The sequence below is a fragment of the Pempheris klunzingeri genome, chromosome 10 (genome assembly GCF_042242105.1).
Source record: "Pempheris klunzingeri isolate RE-2024b chromosome 10, fPemKlu1.hap1, whole genome shotgun sequence".
Classification (NCBI taxonomy): Eukaryota; Metazoa; Chordata; class Actinopteri; order Acropomatiformes; family Pempheridae; genus Pempheris; species Pempheris klunzingeri.
In genome coordinates, this window is record NC_092021.1 from 27313461 (window position 1) to 27328970 (window position 15510).

General features: G+C 49.7%; 1 protein-coding gene across 1 annotated transcript in view; it reads left to right on the forward strand.

The window, feature by feature from the left end:
- Window positions 1–12084, forward strand: part of LOC139208037 (bone morphogenetic protein receptor type-2-like) — a 19053-nt gene extending 6969 nt beyond the window's left edge. Inside the window, exons 6-18 of the mRNA XM_070837580.1 lie at window positions 1–53; window positions 2657–2771; window positions 3311–3471; window positions 3568–3715; window positions 3999–4135; window positions 4513–4649; window positions 6525–6720; window positions 6833–6914; window positions 7454–7533; window positions 8033–8155; window positions 8794–8997; window positions 9950–11006; window positions 11649–12084. The exon at window positions 1–53 is cut by the window's left edge and continues 181 nt beyond it. Coding sequence (XP_070693681.1) covers window positions 1–53; window positions 2657–2771; window positions 3311–3471; window positions 3568–3715; window positions 3999–4135; window positions 4513–4649; window positions 6525–6720; window positions 6833–6914; window positions 7454–7533; window positions 8033–8155; window positions 8794–8997; window positions 9950–11006; window positions 11649–11956 — 2801 coding nt within the window. The 3' untranslated portion in view covers window positions 11957–12084. The remainder of the gene's footprint in view (window positions 54–2656; window positions 2772–3310; window positions 3472–3567; window positions 3716–3998; window positions 4136–4512; window positions 4650–6524; window positions 6721–6832; window positions 6915–7453; window positions 7534–8032; window positions 8156–8793; window positions 8998–9949; window positions 11007–11648) is intronic.
- Window positions 12085–15510: the final 3426 nt, after the last annotated feature.

A 15510-nucleotide genomic window follows, 5' to 3' on the forward strand; every position in this document is an offset into this window, starting at 1 on the left:
CGGCAGGCGACGGGCGTCCAGAGTTCCTGATCATCATGGAGTACTACCCACATGTAAGAGAAGGTTCACCAGACAGGACTACATGCTTGTTAGCTGGCTAATGCTAATCGTTTTTAGTTACTGTGCTTGTTCATTGTCTCTGATAATCCGACTGAACCGTCACTTCACTTCACCTCATTATTAAGTTCAACATGGTGCTCATGCTAGCTTCAGGTTAGCTTCAGGCTAACTGATCCCTGTGTGCTGGTGGTCTTTGGTCATCCTCCGCTAATCAGCAGCAGGAACTGATGTTTGTAAGGAGCCATAAACTTAACCAGTGATGGAGGAAGAACTCAGATCTTAATGATGTTTTAATATGTTGATAGGAAACATCTGTAACACCATCCGATCAGGAGCAATCAGCTCTGTAAACAATTCAATTCAATTTATTTGTATAGCCCAATATCACAACAGAGTCTCACAGTGCTTCACAAAGTTCACTGAAATAAACAAGAAGTGTAAGCGAACAAACAATCTAATAAAGAGTCCAGCAGTTGATGAGGCCAATGGATCAGTCCAATGGATCAGTCCAATGGATCGGTCTGATGGATCGGTCCGATGGATCAGTCCGGTGGATCAGTCCGAGGCATCACCTGCCCTTTATGACCCTCCTTCTTCGGAAACCCAGTGGGAAAAGAGAAACCTCCAGGAGCACCACAGTGAAGGAGAGATCCAGCTCCCAAGGACGGACAGGCTGTAGCCTTGGACAGACGCACATCCATTGGCTGATGGAGAACCACATCAGTGGGGCCAGGACCAGGATCCATAGGAACCAGAGAACCACATCAGCAGAACCAGGACCAGGATCCATAGGAACCAGAGAACCACATCAGCGGGACCGGGACCAGGACCCACAGGAACCAGAGAACCACATTAGCAGGGCCAGGACCAGGACCCACAGGATCCAGAGAACCACATTAGCAGGGCCAAGACTAGGATCCACAGGAAGTCAGTGTAGCATTAGGAGCTAGCATAACTTCCTAAAACGACAGTTGGGTGTGTGCTTTGTTTCTGTCTGCAGATGTGGAGAAATCTGTTTCAATCCGTGTTCATACAGTTTATGATGAGAAGGGAACATCTGATCATGCTAAGCTAACTGACCTTATTCGCTCATTTAGCCACATGTTAGTGTAACGTTTCGTAGTTTGTAATCTGTTGTTGTTTTAGTGAAATGGGATTTAAAATCTTAACAGGAGGTTAATCATTATTAAACACATTTATCAGGTTTCAGGTCAGATATGTCGAATTCTCCATGTTACCTCTTTTACTCCGATATTAGCATGCTAACATTAGCTCTGTCAGTCAGTTCAGCTCCAACAGCTCCACCTACAGTTAGTGGCTGTGAACAACTAAGCTCTACTGAACAACTGGTTCAGTGACGTCACCCTGTTTTCATCTAGTAAACACATGTGAGCAGGAGGCTAACATAGCAGGAGGCTAACATAGCAGGAGGCTACATTAGCTTGAGGTGAAGCTTGAACTGATGAACAGCGACCTCTGATCTCCAGAGGATGAACCCTTTAGGTGACGACATGGTGTTTGCTGTAGCCTAACCCCCTCAGGACAGACGGTGTGTGATGAATGTGGTTTGTGTCTGTGGTGACGTCTGCCGCCTGCAGGGGGCGCTAACAGCAGGCCCACGCTGTCGTCTGTCACGACTCTCTGACTCCACATTAGTCTGGTTATTGTGCTGCAGGACGGCGCCTTCACCCCCACTTCCTGTCTGGAGCCACACACACACACACACACACACACACACACACACACACACACACACACACACACACACACACACAGAGCAGCAACCAATCAAATCTTTATTATCACTATCTCTCATTGACAAACTTACACATAAATAACTTTAACTTCCTGTTTATAACCACACTGTTCTCTCTCTCTCACACACACACACACACACACACACACACACAGTAATGTCTGGTCGGTTGGATCACTGCATTCCTCTGCAGCGGTCAGACAGTAATTACTGGATTAACTGTCTGCACACACTCTAAACATCAGACAGACACCAGCAGCCCGGTGCTTTCTGTCCAGTTCAAACAACACCGTGCTGTTTCATCACATCCTGTTTATCTCAGTCACAAATAGCATTAGCTAACATAACTAGCTGTCATCACCAGTTTAAACTAAACAGACCAGTTTAAACTGACACAGACTAACAGGCTGCTACCTACGGAGTTAGCCTGTTAGCGCTCATCCTCTGTAGGCTGCAGTTAGCCTGTTAGCGCTCATCCTCTGTAGGCTGCAGTTAGCCTGTTAGCGCTCATCCTCTGTAGGCTGCAGTTAGCCTGTTAGCGCTCATCCTCTGTAGGCAGCAGTTAGCCTGTTAGCGCTCATCCTCTGTAGGCAGCAGTTAGCCTGTTAGCTACAGAGTGGTGTCCAGTACAGAGACAGATCAGAGGAAGCAGAGTGAAACTGCTAGCTTAGCTTTGTCCAAAAAGAAATAAGATAGGGAGTCACTGCAAATCTAGTCACAGTCAGAGTTTAGTTGCTAATGAGCTAAAATGTGTAAGCTAAAGAGCTGCTAACGTTAGCTGATATGACATTTGTATCATATAACTGTCACATACACATACTAACTGCCTGTCTGTCTCAGGGCTGTCTGTCTCATTACCTGTCTCTCCACACGGTGGACTGGCTGACCTGCTGCAGGATGACTCACGGTGTCACCAGAGGACTCGCCTTCCTGCACACTGAGCTGTACAGAGGAGGTACGATCGCTGCCGTCACTGTCAGTAGTAGCGGCCATTTTACCTCGTCAAACAGCCTTCTTTCCAGCTGCTGGAAAGAAGTGATCACATTACGTGTGTGACAGCATCATGGAAAGGATCCCTACAGAGAGAGACCTGGAAGATCCTTTTGGTTTAACCACAAACAGCACACACACCAGACTACATTCACTAAAACAGGGATTTTAGAGCTGCTGCCTCCATCAGTCAGTGTGTGTGTGAGACTTTGGTGTTTAAAGGGTTAAATTGGATCTGAACCAATGTGTTAAACACCAAAGTCACATCAACTAAACCAGCAGCTCAGTGTTCTGCAAGATGAAGGTCCTGTTGTTGTCAGTGGAGTCTGGTGTGTTTGAAGAGAGCGATATCACGGCTTCCTCTCGACGGTCAGTGATTTCCTGATTTGATGATAAATGTAAAGATGTTTCTGCCGGCGATGAGACGCTGAGGCCGTCGGGGTTAGAGGGGTCGGACCGGGACGTGTCAGATCCAGACTGCTGTGTCTCTGCCCCCCCCCACAGACCAGTACAAACCGGCGGTGGCCCACAGAGACGTGACCAGCAGGAACGTGCTGGTCCGAGCCGACCTGTCCTGCGTCCTCGCCGACTTCGGCCTGTCCATGAGGCTGACGGGAAGCCGGCCCTGTCGCCCCGGAGACGACGACACCGTGGCCATATCTGAGGTCAGGTCATGTGACCGTGGCGGGTGGCCGATGACGACGATAGGGCAGGTTCAAAGTGAGACAGGTGTGTGTGTGTGTGTGTGTGTGTGTGTGCAGGTGGGGACCGTGCGGTACATGGCTCCAGAGGTCCTCGGCGGCGCTCTGAACCTGCGGGACTGCGAGGCGGCGCTGAAGCAGGTGGATGTTTACGCTCTGGGTCTGCTCTACTGGGAGAGCTTCAGGAGGTGCTCTCACCTGTTCCCAGGTGAGTCCACACACACACACACACAGCACAGTGTGTTCTTATGGTGATGTCATTTCCTGGAGCATCTTCAAACAATAAACCAGAATCAGTGACAGAAGTTCTGAGATGATGTCGTGAATAAAAGGTTCCTTCCTTCGTCAGGTTTGACTAAGTAAACACGTCGAGAGTAGAAACGTTGATCAGTCTGAGTGCAGTGACCGTCACCTGTTCAGAGTACAGGTGACAGGTGTGTTTATCACTGAGGCGCGTCCACACCGTCACCATGTACCTGCCGTGTGTCCAGGTGAGGCCGTGCCGGAGTACCAGCTGGCGTTCCAGGCCGAGCTGGGGAACCACCCCACCTTCGAGGAGATGCAGATCCTGGTGGCCAGAGAGAAGTTCAGACCCAGATTCCCCGAAGCCTGGAAGGAGAACAGCCTGGTCAGTGGTGTTCCTGTTCTCACCCTGTTCTCACCTCCTGTTCTCACCCCCTGTTCTCACCTCCTGTTCTCACCTCCTGTTCTCACCCCCTGTTCTCACCTGAAACCCCAAAGCCAACACCTGACTAGTGGAGCTGTGCCTGACAGACAGACCTCAGGGCAGCAGAGCATGTTTGACTAGTCTGTTCTAGTTAAACACAATTACAGCAACACACTGTGTGTGTGTGTGTGTGTGTGTGTGTGTGTGTGTGTGTGTGACTCTGTGTGTGTGTGTGTGTGTGACTCTGTGTGTGTGTGTGTGTGTGTGTGTGTGTGTGTGTGTGTGTGTGTGTGTGTGTGGTGTGTGTGTGGTGTGTGTGTGTGTGTGTGTGCCGTCAGGCGCTGCGTTCCCTGAAGGAGACGATGGATGACTGCTGGGATCAGGACGCTGAAGCTCGACTCACCGCTCAGTGTGCCGAGGAGAGACTGTGTGAACTCACACTGCTGAGCACACACACTGCAGTACACAACCACAGGTACACACACACACACACACACACACCGCAGTACACAACCACAGGTACACACACACACACACACACACACTGCAGTACACAACCACAGGTACACACACACACACACACACACACTGCAGTACACAACCACAGGTACACACACACACACACACACACACACCGCAGTACACAACCACAGGTACACACACACACACACACACACTGCAGTACACAACCACAGGTACACACACACACACACACACACACACACTGCAGTACACAACCACAGGTACACACACACACACACACACACACACTGCAGTACACAACCACAGGTACACACACACACACACACACACACACACCGCAGTACACAACCACAGGTACACACACACACACACACACACCGCAGTACACAACCACAGGTACACACACACACACACACACACACTGCAGTACACAACCACAGGTACACACACACACACACACACACCGCAGTACACAACCACAGGTACACACACACACACACACACACACTGCAGTACACAACCACAGGTACACACACACACACACACACACACCGCAGTACACAACCACAGGTACACACACACACACACACACCGCAGTACACAACCACAGGTACACACACACACACACACACACACTGCAGTACACAACCACAGGTACACACACACACACACACACACACTGCAGTACACAACCACAGGTACACACACACACACACACACACACTGCAGTACACAACCACAGGTACACACACACACACACACACACACCGCAGTACACAACCACAGGTACACACACACACACACACTGCAGTACACAACCACAGGTACACACACACACACACACACACTGCAGTACACAACCACAGGTACACACACACACACACACACACTGCAGTACACAACCACAGGTACACACACACACACACACACACACACACCGCAGTACACAACCACAGGTACACACACACACACACACACACACACACACACACACTGCAGTACACAACCACAGGTACACCCACACACACACACACACACCGCAGTACACAACCACAGGTACACACACACCGCAGTACACAACCACAGGTACACACACACACACACACACACACACTGCAGTACACAACCACAGGTACACACACACACACACACACACTGCAGTACACAACCACAGGTACACACACACACACACACACACACACCGCAGTACACAACCACAGGTACACACACACACACACACACACACTGCAGTACACAACCACAGGTACACATACACACACACACCGCAGTACACAACCACAGGTACACGTACACACACACACCGCAGTACACAACCACAGGTACACACACACACACACACACACCGCAGTACACAACCACAGGTACACACACACACACACACACACACACACCGCAGTACACAACCACAGGTACACACACACACACACACACACACCGCAGTACACAACCACAGGTACACACACACACCACAGTACACAACCACAGGTACACACACACACACACACACACACACTGCAGTACACAACCACAGGTACACACACACACACACACACACACACACACCGCAGTACACAACCACAGGTACACACACACACACACACCGCAGTACACAACCATAGGTACACACACACACACACACACCGCAGTACACAACCACAGGTACACACACACACACACCGCAGTACACACACACACACACACACACACACACACCGCAGTACACAACCACAGGTACACACACACACACACACACACACACACACACTAACACACACACCGCAGTACACAACCACACACACACACACACACACACACACTGCAGGTTCCTGATCTGTCTGTCTTACAGGAACCTGACTCACGGCCGTTGGCCTCAGGTTGGCTCCGCCTCCTCCTACATCGAGGATCTGCAGGTGGGCGTGGTCAAAAATCTCCAGGGAGACGGCCACCAAGCATCCGTCGTCAAGACGACCACGAGTGGAACAGACGCCGCTGAAAAGAACAGAAAGTCCATCAACTATGAGCGGCAGCAGGTGCAGGTATCAGTAACCAGCGGTTACCAGGGGTTACCAGGGTTACCAGGGGTTACCAGGGTTACCAGGGTTACCAGGGTTACCATCAGTGGTATTTATATGAATGTATTTCTCTGACTGTCAGGCTCGGTTGTCAGACCGCAGCTCCACGGCTGCCATGACACCTGCCAGCATCTTCTGCAGCATCTCAGAGGCCGAACACACCGGTCAGTCCTCCACACACACACACACACACACACACACACACAGCAGATGTTTTTATTGCTCTTATAAAATGGCCGCTGGAGGCTCGTCAGCCCAGCTTGCTAGTGTTCGTGGAGCAGAAGTGAGCACACGACTGAAAATCCAGTAAAAGTGCCATTACTGCCCTAAACAGATCCAAGTAAAGCTTTGAGAGTAAAAGTAACTAACCTGGTTCATAAAGTAAAGTAAAAGTTCCTTCACAGTTTAGAGTCAGACAGGAAGCCGATGTGTCTTGTGGCTGACCGATTATGTATCCGTCAATTCCTCCAGTAATGAGTGTGAAGTAACCATGACGGGTCAAAACAGGGCTCAGCGAGCTACACGCACGCCTCACGGTACACTGTTGTTAGCGGGCTAGCATCCATCCTCTTAAACTAATGTAGCTTCACTGGATTTAACTTTTCCACCCACGCAAGCAGAACAACAACCAGCACGGACAGGTGTACACCTGAGTACACGAGTTGTCGTCGTGTTCTCAGTGAGTGTCCCTGCTGTCCTCCAGGTGGCGCCGTGCCCGGTGTCCCAGTCTGCCTGCAGCTGACAGAACAAGACCTGGAGGCCACAAAGCTGGACCCCAAAGAGGTCTTTTTATTTCTTCTTATTCTTGTAGTTTCGTCCTCTGAGCCAAACTGTCACATCAGTCGCCACATACTGTTAAAGGGTCACTCCACTGTTTCTACCCATGATCCTCTCTGTCCACATCCTGGTGTCTGAAGGACTGGTAGGTAGTAAAAGTGTTGGAACTGGTCCAGTAGATCACCTCAGCCTGTCACTCAATAACACAAACACAAAGTAAAACAATGTCCTGTGTTATGCAAGGTAAATTTACTGTTTTTGTCAGTGTAGTCTGGTGGCTCTGAGGATATTGACAGAACAGCTGTTTCTCACCAGACTCCACTGATAAAACAGTGGTTTTTCCTCACAGGGGAGGACTTGACGATGCCTCATGGGTAGAAACAGAAGCTCCTGACTGGTAGACTCACGGTGACACTTATCCAGATAGACGGCGTCACTCCTCTTCTGCTGCCTTCAGCCCCCGTCAGACTCCGTCCTGATGTTCCTCGTGTGTCTGTCTCTGCAGGTCGATAAGAACTTGAGGGAAAGTTCGGATGAAAACTTGATGGAACATTCCCAGAAACAGTTCGGCTCAGCAGAGAAACAAAGTACCAACCTGCTGTACCACCAGATACTGCAAACAGCTGAGGTACTACAACTGCTACCACATGCTAACGAGGTGCTACTACTGCTAGTACATGCTAACGAGGTACTACTACTGCTACCACATGCTAACGAGGTGCTACTACTGCTACAACATGCTAACACATGCTAACGAGGTGCTACTACTGCTAGTACATGCTAACGAGGTACTACTACTGCTACCACATGCTAACGAGGTGCTACTACTGCTACCACATGCTAACGAGGTGCTACTACTGCTACAACATGCTAACACATGCTAACGAGGTGCTACTACTGCTAGTACATGCTAACGAGGTACTACTACTGCTACCATATGCTAACGAGGTGCTACTACTGCTACAACATGCTAACACATGCTAACGAGGTGCTACTACTGCTAGTACATGCTAACGAGGTACTACTACTGCTACCACATGCTAACGAGGTGCTACTACTGCTACAACATGCTAACACATGCTAACGAGGTGCTACTACTGCTAGTACATGCTAACGAGGTACTACTACTGCTACCACATGCTAACGAGGTGCTACTACTGCTAGTACATGCTAACGAGGTACTACTACTGCTACCACATGCTAACGAGGTACTACTACTGCTACCACATGCTATCGAGGTGATATACAGGTGTTCTCCTCCTTCAGGTGAACCACTCTGTGTCGACTCCTCGGGGGGAGCCGGGGGGTGTGTGTGGGGATGATAGCCCCCCCTCCTCTGTGCACCCCCTCCCCAAACAACAGAACCTGCCCCAGAGGCCCAACAGCCTCCACCTGCTCCCCAAAACCAGGGACGCCACCACGGCCTCCTCCCAACTGAAGCTGGGGAAGCTCAAGGTGTACCACAGACAGGTACGTCTCAGAACCACAGACAGGTACGTCTCAGAACCACAGACAGGTACGTCTCAGAACCACAGACAGGTGCGTCTCAGAACCACAGACAGGTACGGCACAGAACCACAGACAGGTACGGCTCAGAACCACAGACAGGTACGGCACATAACCACAGACAGATACGGCTCAGAACCACAGACAGTTATGGCACAGAACCACAGACAGGTACTGCACAGAACCACAGACAGGCACAGTAGAGAACCACAGACAGGTACAGCTCAGAACCAGGTACTGCACAGAACCACAGACAGGCACAGTAGACAACCACAGACAGGTACGGCTCAGAACCACAGACAGGTACGGCACATAACCACAGACAGATACGGCTCAGAACCACAGACAGTTATGGCACAGAACCACAGACAGGTACTGCACAGAACCACAGACAGGCACAGTAGAGAACCACAGACAGGTACAGCTCAGAACCAGGTACTGCACAGTAGACAACCACAGACAGGTACGGCTCAGAACCACAGACAGGTACGGCACATAACCACTGACAGATACGGCTCAGAACCACAGACAGGTATGGCACAGAACCACAGACAGGTACTGCACAGAACCACAGACAGGCACAGTAGACAACCACAGACAGGTACGGCTCAGAACCACAGACAGGTGTGGCACATAACCACAGACAGATACGGCTCAGAACCACAGACAGGTATGGCACAGAACCACAGACAGGTACTGCACAGAACCACAGACAGGCACAGTAGACAACCACAGACAGGTACGGCTCAGAACCACAGACAGGTACTGCACAGAACCACAGACGGGCACAGTAGACAACCACAGACAGGTGCGGCACATAACCACAGACAGTCAGTTTCCATCTCTACCGACCAAATGGAGCCTAACATGCCTAAACCTAACCAGTGGCAGCAGCTCATTCTGTCGTGTGTTTCAGGTGGAAACAGGCGTCGCTAAAATGAACACGGTAACAGTCGCCCCGGCTGTAGAGCCCCACCTGGTTACCACAGTGACCAACAACACCAGCACTAGGGGCGGCATCACAGCAACAAACCGAGTCCACTCAATAGCGGTGGTCGCAAACGGCTACAGCGCTGGCGTGCCCGCCCTGGTGACAAACGGCCTGATCGGTGGGGGGCGGACCAATCCGGCGGGTCCACAGCTGGAGGAGGAGGACGGGACGGAGGGAAGGGTGATGGGAGTACAGGACAGCCGCACGAACCTGCTCAACCCCAGTCCTGATGAACACGAACCGCTGCTGAGGAGGGAGCAGCCGCCCGCCGAGAGCGAAGCCCCTCCTCATCTCCACCACCATCATCATCATCATCAGGGCCGAGCTGGAAACATGGCGTCCGGACGAGGCTCCAACTCCAACAACAACAACAACAGGATCCCAGACGTCAAGGTCCAGGGTTTGGAGGTAGAACCTGAGAGGAGAGTTGGTCAGGGAGGCGGTAGACCTGATCCTGTTTCAAATCTGGAGAATAAAATCCTGCTTTCTGGTCCAGGACCAGCTACACCTGGCCGCACCCCGACACCACCAGGCCGGGCCAAAGACCAGGGCTCAGATCCAGGACCATGTGTTCACAGAGTCCCTTCTCTAGAACCCGGACTGACCCCTCCATGGACCAGACGCCCAAAGGCTCATCTGGGCCTCTCCACCACTGCTGCTGTGGTCCCGGGCTGCACAGATCCAGATTCTGGCTCAGCTGAGCCTCCAGAGGAGGCATCAGGACCACCAGCTGGGCAAGCACAAGACCCGCCTGCCGAACCTGAACCCTCATCCTCACCTTCATCCTCAAATGTAGAAACCCTAACCATCGCTCCAGAAGTCCAAGCCCTGAAACCTCCATCCTCAAACCCAGAGGCTCCAGTTGTGGATCCAGGAGCTTCACTGAGTCCAGGTCTGCTGAGGCCCCAGGTGGGCCCCGTCAGAGCCGAGAGGCCTGCGCGTCCCTGTTCTCTGGACCTGTCTGCATCCTACATCTCCTCCGGTGAGTCCGGCTCAAATGTTTGTAGTGACTCACTGATTCTGGGTTAAACTTGGTGTCGTGGATGTGAGCCGGTGAGTTCTAGGTCACATATTGATCAGTAATAGATTGGTTGGGAGCCCAAAAAGTCAGTTCCCATTTGGAACCAATAAGTAAAGTGCGAACTGTGATGGTTGTTTTTGAAAGAAAAACTCCAAACTTATTGCTAGTTTGGTTCAGATTGTGTTAAACAAGTGTTGGTGTCGTCTAACTGGTCGATATCTTAGTCTCCTTCAGCACAGCAGGATGTTCATGTAGTAAAGTATGGTCCATTTAGAGGAAGATACACCAGGAAGAGGGGGGGGGGCTACCTGCTCACTGACCAATCAGAGGAGGGTCCTGACTGAACCTGACCAATCAGAGGAGGGTCCTGACTGAACCTGACCAATCAGAGGAGGGTCCTGACTGAACCTGACCAATCAGAGGAGGGTCCTGACTGATCCTGACCAATCAGAGGAGGGTCCTGACTGATCCTGACCAATCAGAGGAGGGTCCTGACTGAACCTCGCTCTGAGCTGATCTGATGGAAAAACACTTTAGGATGTTGTGAAGCTGTGATTTTAATCTTCGCTCTGTTTTCTAACTCTGGTTTGTTCTCCTCCTCAGACGATGTTTCTCTGACAGATAACAGCAGTCTGAGCATTTCAGGAGAGAAGATAAAACGCCGTGTCAAGACTCCATACACCCTGAAAAAATGGCGCCCAGCGTCATGGGTTGTCTCCACGGATACGGCTCTCGACCCGGACTTCGAGTTCAGCACCGGTGGCAGCAGCACCCAGACCCACTCTGGTCCTCACAGAGCAGGAGGCATCCCCAAAATCAACCAGTCAAAATCCAGCATGGCCGTCTTTTTGGTGGGAGGCGGCGGCACGGCGACCACGACCTCCGAGCCGGATGGGATGACCTGCTTCTGAAGCTGTTGTGTCTTTCTTTTCTTAAAGGAGAGCGGATTCTTTCTTTCTCACTTCTTTGTCTTCCTTCCCCTTTGTTGTGGAAAATGGAGATCGCTGTCCGCTGCACCAGCCGGCCTCCCAACGCCGGACCGAACCGAACTCTGAATCCCAGGCTGCAGCGTCCATCTGGAGGATTTGACAGAAGGAACCTTAGGAACCTTGGGGGGTTGGATTCCTTGTTGTATCTACATTAGTGTCATCGTTCGACCATAGACGTTGAACCATGGCCCTGCGGAGTGCGAATGATGTCCAATATATATTTCTGTCGGTAGTGAGGGAGGGGAGTCCCTGACTGGGGGCCCTTCCGGTGGCCTCAGCCCTACATGGGTAAACCAGGAGCCCAAAAATGTTGTCTGATGGTAAAGCAAAGGAAATCCCTCCAGGAGATATGTGGCATTTTGAATTATTATTATTTTATATAAAGGGGATGAGGGCTGGGGAGCCGGGGGTGGACGATGAAGCTGTTTGGCCTCAGGGGTTGGCAAGCTAACGGCTATCACTCATAGAATGGACTGGACTTCCACCCCCCCCGTATGAAATAAACATAGAGCATAATATGAAGTGATAGACTCATGATTTATATTGTGAGGGCTCCTGTAGTGACTAGCCTGGTGGTTGGTGGGCGTGGCCTCGATCTTGAGGAGCCTGTAGGAGTCCCACGGGTTCACCTGTGACTAGTGGGTTTGGCCTTTATTCTACCTTAGGACTGAATTTGGCCAAAACATTCAACTCTCTTCAGCTGACAGAGACTAAAGGGTCACTCTACTGTTTCTCCTCATGGTCCTCTCTGTCCTCATCCTGGTGTCTGAGTGACTGGTAGGTAGTAAAAGTGTTGGAACTGGTCCAGTAGATCACCTCAGCCAGCAGACACCAAACGGGCTGCAATGGCTGCAACGTGATCCTTTGGGACAACTGCACCTGATCACAGTAGGTCCACTAAAAGAGCTTGTTTGATCCACTGACAGGCTCAGAGTGTTATTCTAAGTGTGTGACAGCATCATGGAAAGGATCCCTACAGAGAGAGACCTGGAAGATCCTTTTGGTTTAACCACAAACAGCACACACACCAGACTACATTCACTAAAACAGGGATTTTAGAGCTGCTGCTCCATCAGTCAGAGTGTTTGAGTTATTGTGTGACTTTGGTGTTTTAAAGGGTTAATTTGGATCTGAACTGATGTGTTAGAACACCAAACTCAAACTCAAACACCAGCAGCTCCTGTGTTCTGTGGGACAAAATCCAGGTTTTTGTGAATGTAGTTTGGCTTGTTTGAAGACAGCGATATAACTTCTGTCTCTGGGTAAACAAATCTGCAGTCAATTCGACCAGTTCCAACACTTTTTATACCCACCAGTCATTTAGTCAGCCGAATGTGTATAGATAGGACCCAGGGTTAAAAACAGTTCTCCTTTAAAGAAGCTCCTGTCTGGTAGATATCTGGGCTCCTGCTGTGACTCTGATTGTGGCTAGTTAAAGTGTTTGGTGGCTAGTCGGTGTGACCAGTAGTCATTTTTTAAAGCACTTTAGAACCAGTTATTATTTAGAGAACTAACAAACCATATAAAGACACCTTGTGCAGTTACAACAGTAATGGTGACGCTTATCTAGGAAACACGTCTCTATTTGTGTCTCAGAGTCTTCGTAGTGTTTGGTTTGATCTGAAGTTGAGTTCTTTCCTCTAGCTATGCAGTCAGCTCACGATGCCTCCTGCTGACGACCTGTCTGACTCAGATTGACGGACTGACGTTTCTGCTGGAGCATCTTTATTCTTCTAGTTTGCACTTTGCTTTAAGGAGACGTCCCAGCTGCCTTGTGAGGTCTGCTGTGGCCGCCATGTTGGAAGGACGGAGGACGTCAAGGAGGTGCGATAAGCCACATTCCTGCAGATGATTAAACCGCCCGCCTTGTGACCTGCACAACCTCAGCCACGCACAACCTCCTCAGGTACCTTTCCAGCGCTGCTGTGGGCTGGACGGCTCATTAGAGGGAAGCCTGTGTGAGAGCAAAGGAGGTGAAGCACAGACTCGATCCAGCAGATTAAATAGGCCTTCGAACAACTCCAAAGCTGTCTTACTTCCATGTTGTGTTGTGTTAGTCACCTGTCGATCCAGTCGGGTGGGTTTTGGTTGGTGAGAAATGACAGAACTCAATCCTACAGCGAGTTAGAGGTTTATTAATCTAGAAGTCTCGGTAGGCTTCAAACAAAATGGATGTGTGACGGTCGACCAACGCAGAATTAAATTCTCATTGCAACACAGCATCGGTCCAGCTTCCACAGCACTTTATATTAGTTTAACCGCAGTATAAACTGGCCCAATCTGCTTACCATCCACCAGGTGATGTGGTCTCTGATTTAAATTTGAATCCAAACAGGTGGTGCTGACACGCCGTCTGAAAAGTGGATCCTTACAATTTATATTCTTCATTATTATTTTAAGGAATATGCATTTAGTGGGAGTTGAGGTGGACTTTTTTTAAAAATGTCAGATTTTTTGAATGGAGTTTGGTGTGACTTTTTTTCACCAAAAGAAGCAGCATAAGTTGGTGAGATAATGACGGAGGACTTAAATACCAAATGGTTGTCACTGCATTTTCTTCTTGTACTTTCAAAGCAACTTTCAAGTTATATTTAAACTTCTCTGAACCTTTGAAAAGTTTTCCTTATTTTGAATGTGTGATTTTTATAAATCCCAGTCATTATGTTTCTATATGTTTGTACTTTTAAAAACACTGGTGTAGTTTCTTCCCTCCTTTTCCTGCCACTGATCTTCTGTTATTTTACTCTTCTTGTATCTTCAGATGCCTTCTAACACGTTTCTGTTTGGTTACTTTTGTATTTTGTACCGTTTGTACTGTTTTTAGAAATGTTACCGTGTACAGACACTGACGAGGATTTGTTTTACATCAAATCTGTAAAGCCAAAAAAAGTAGATGATGGTAAAAACAACAGCTTCCCACGCAGACATTAGCCATAGTTGTTAGCTAGCTCTGGCTTAGCTAGCCCTGGTTTAGCTAGCTCCGGTTTAGCAAGCTCTGGTCTTTAGCAGCTGTGGTAGTCCTGGTTTATTTAGCCGCACTCTGGAGGCTTCTGAACACCATTATCATGGAGCGTTTTTAACTGAACCCACACATTCTATATACAGCATTGAAGAGATTAGCGTTAGCTCGCTGGTAACATGTCCCATGACTTTGTGTTGAGTCCGAACACACATTTAGCCTCCAGCTAACTGGTTAGCTTTTATATGGCAGAAAGCGTCTTTACTGGCGGGTTTTCCCTTTAAAGTCATTTAGTGTAGCAGATATATAGTTCCCATGATGCTCACATGCCACCTGTACGATCACGACATTTAGCCTCCTGCACGAAGCGTCACGCAAACCGTATTTATGTCATTTCTGATGTCTCTGTCGGCGTCAGAAGCTGTTTTCTTACCTCTGCTCTCTGTAAATAAGGCGTCAGACAAGACAGGTGCAGGACAGGTGCAGGACAGGTGTAGTACAGGTGCAGGACAGGTGT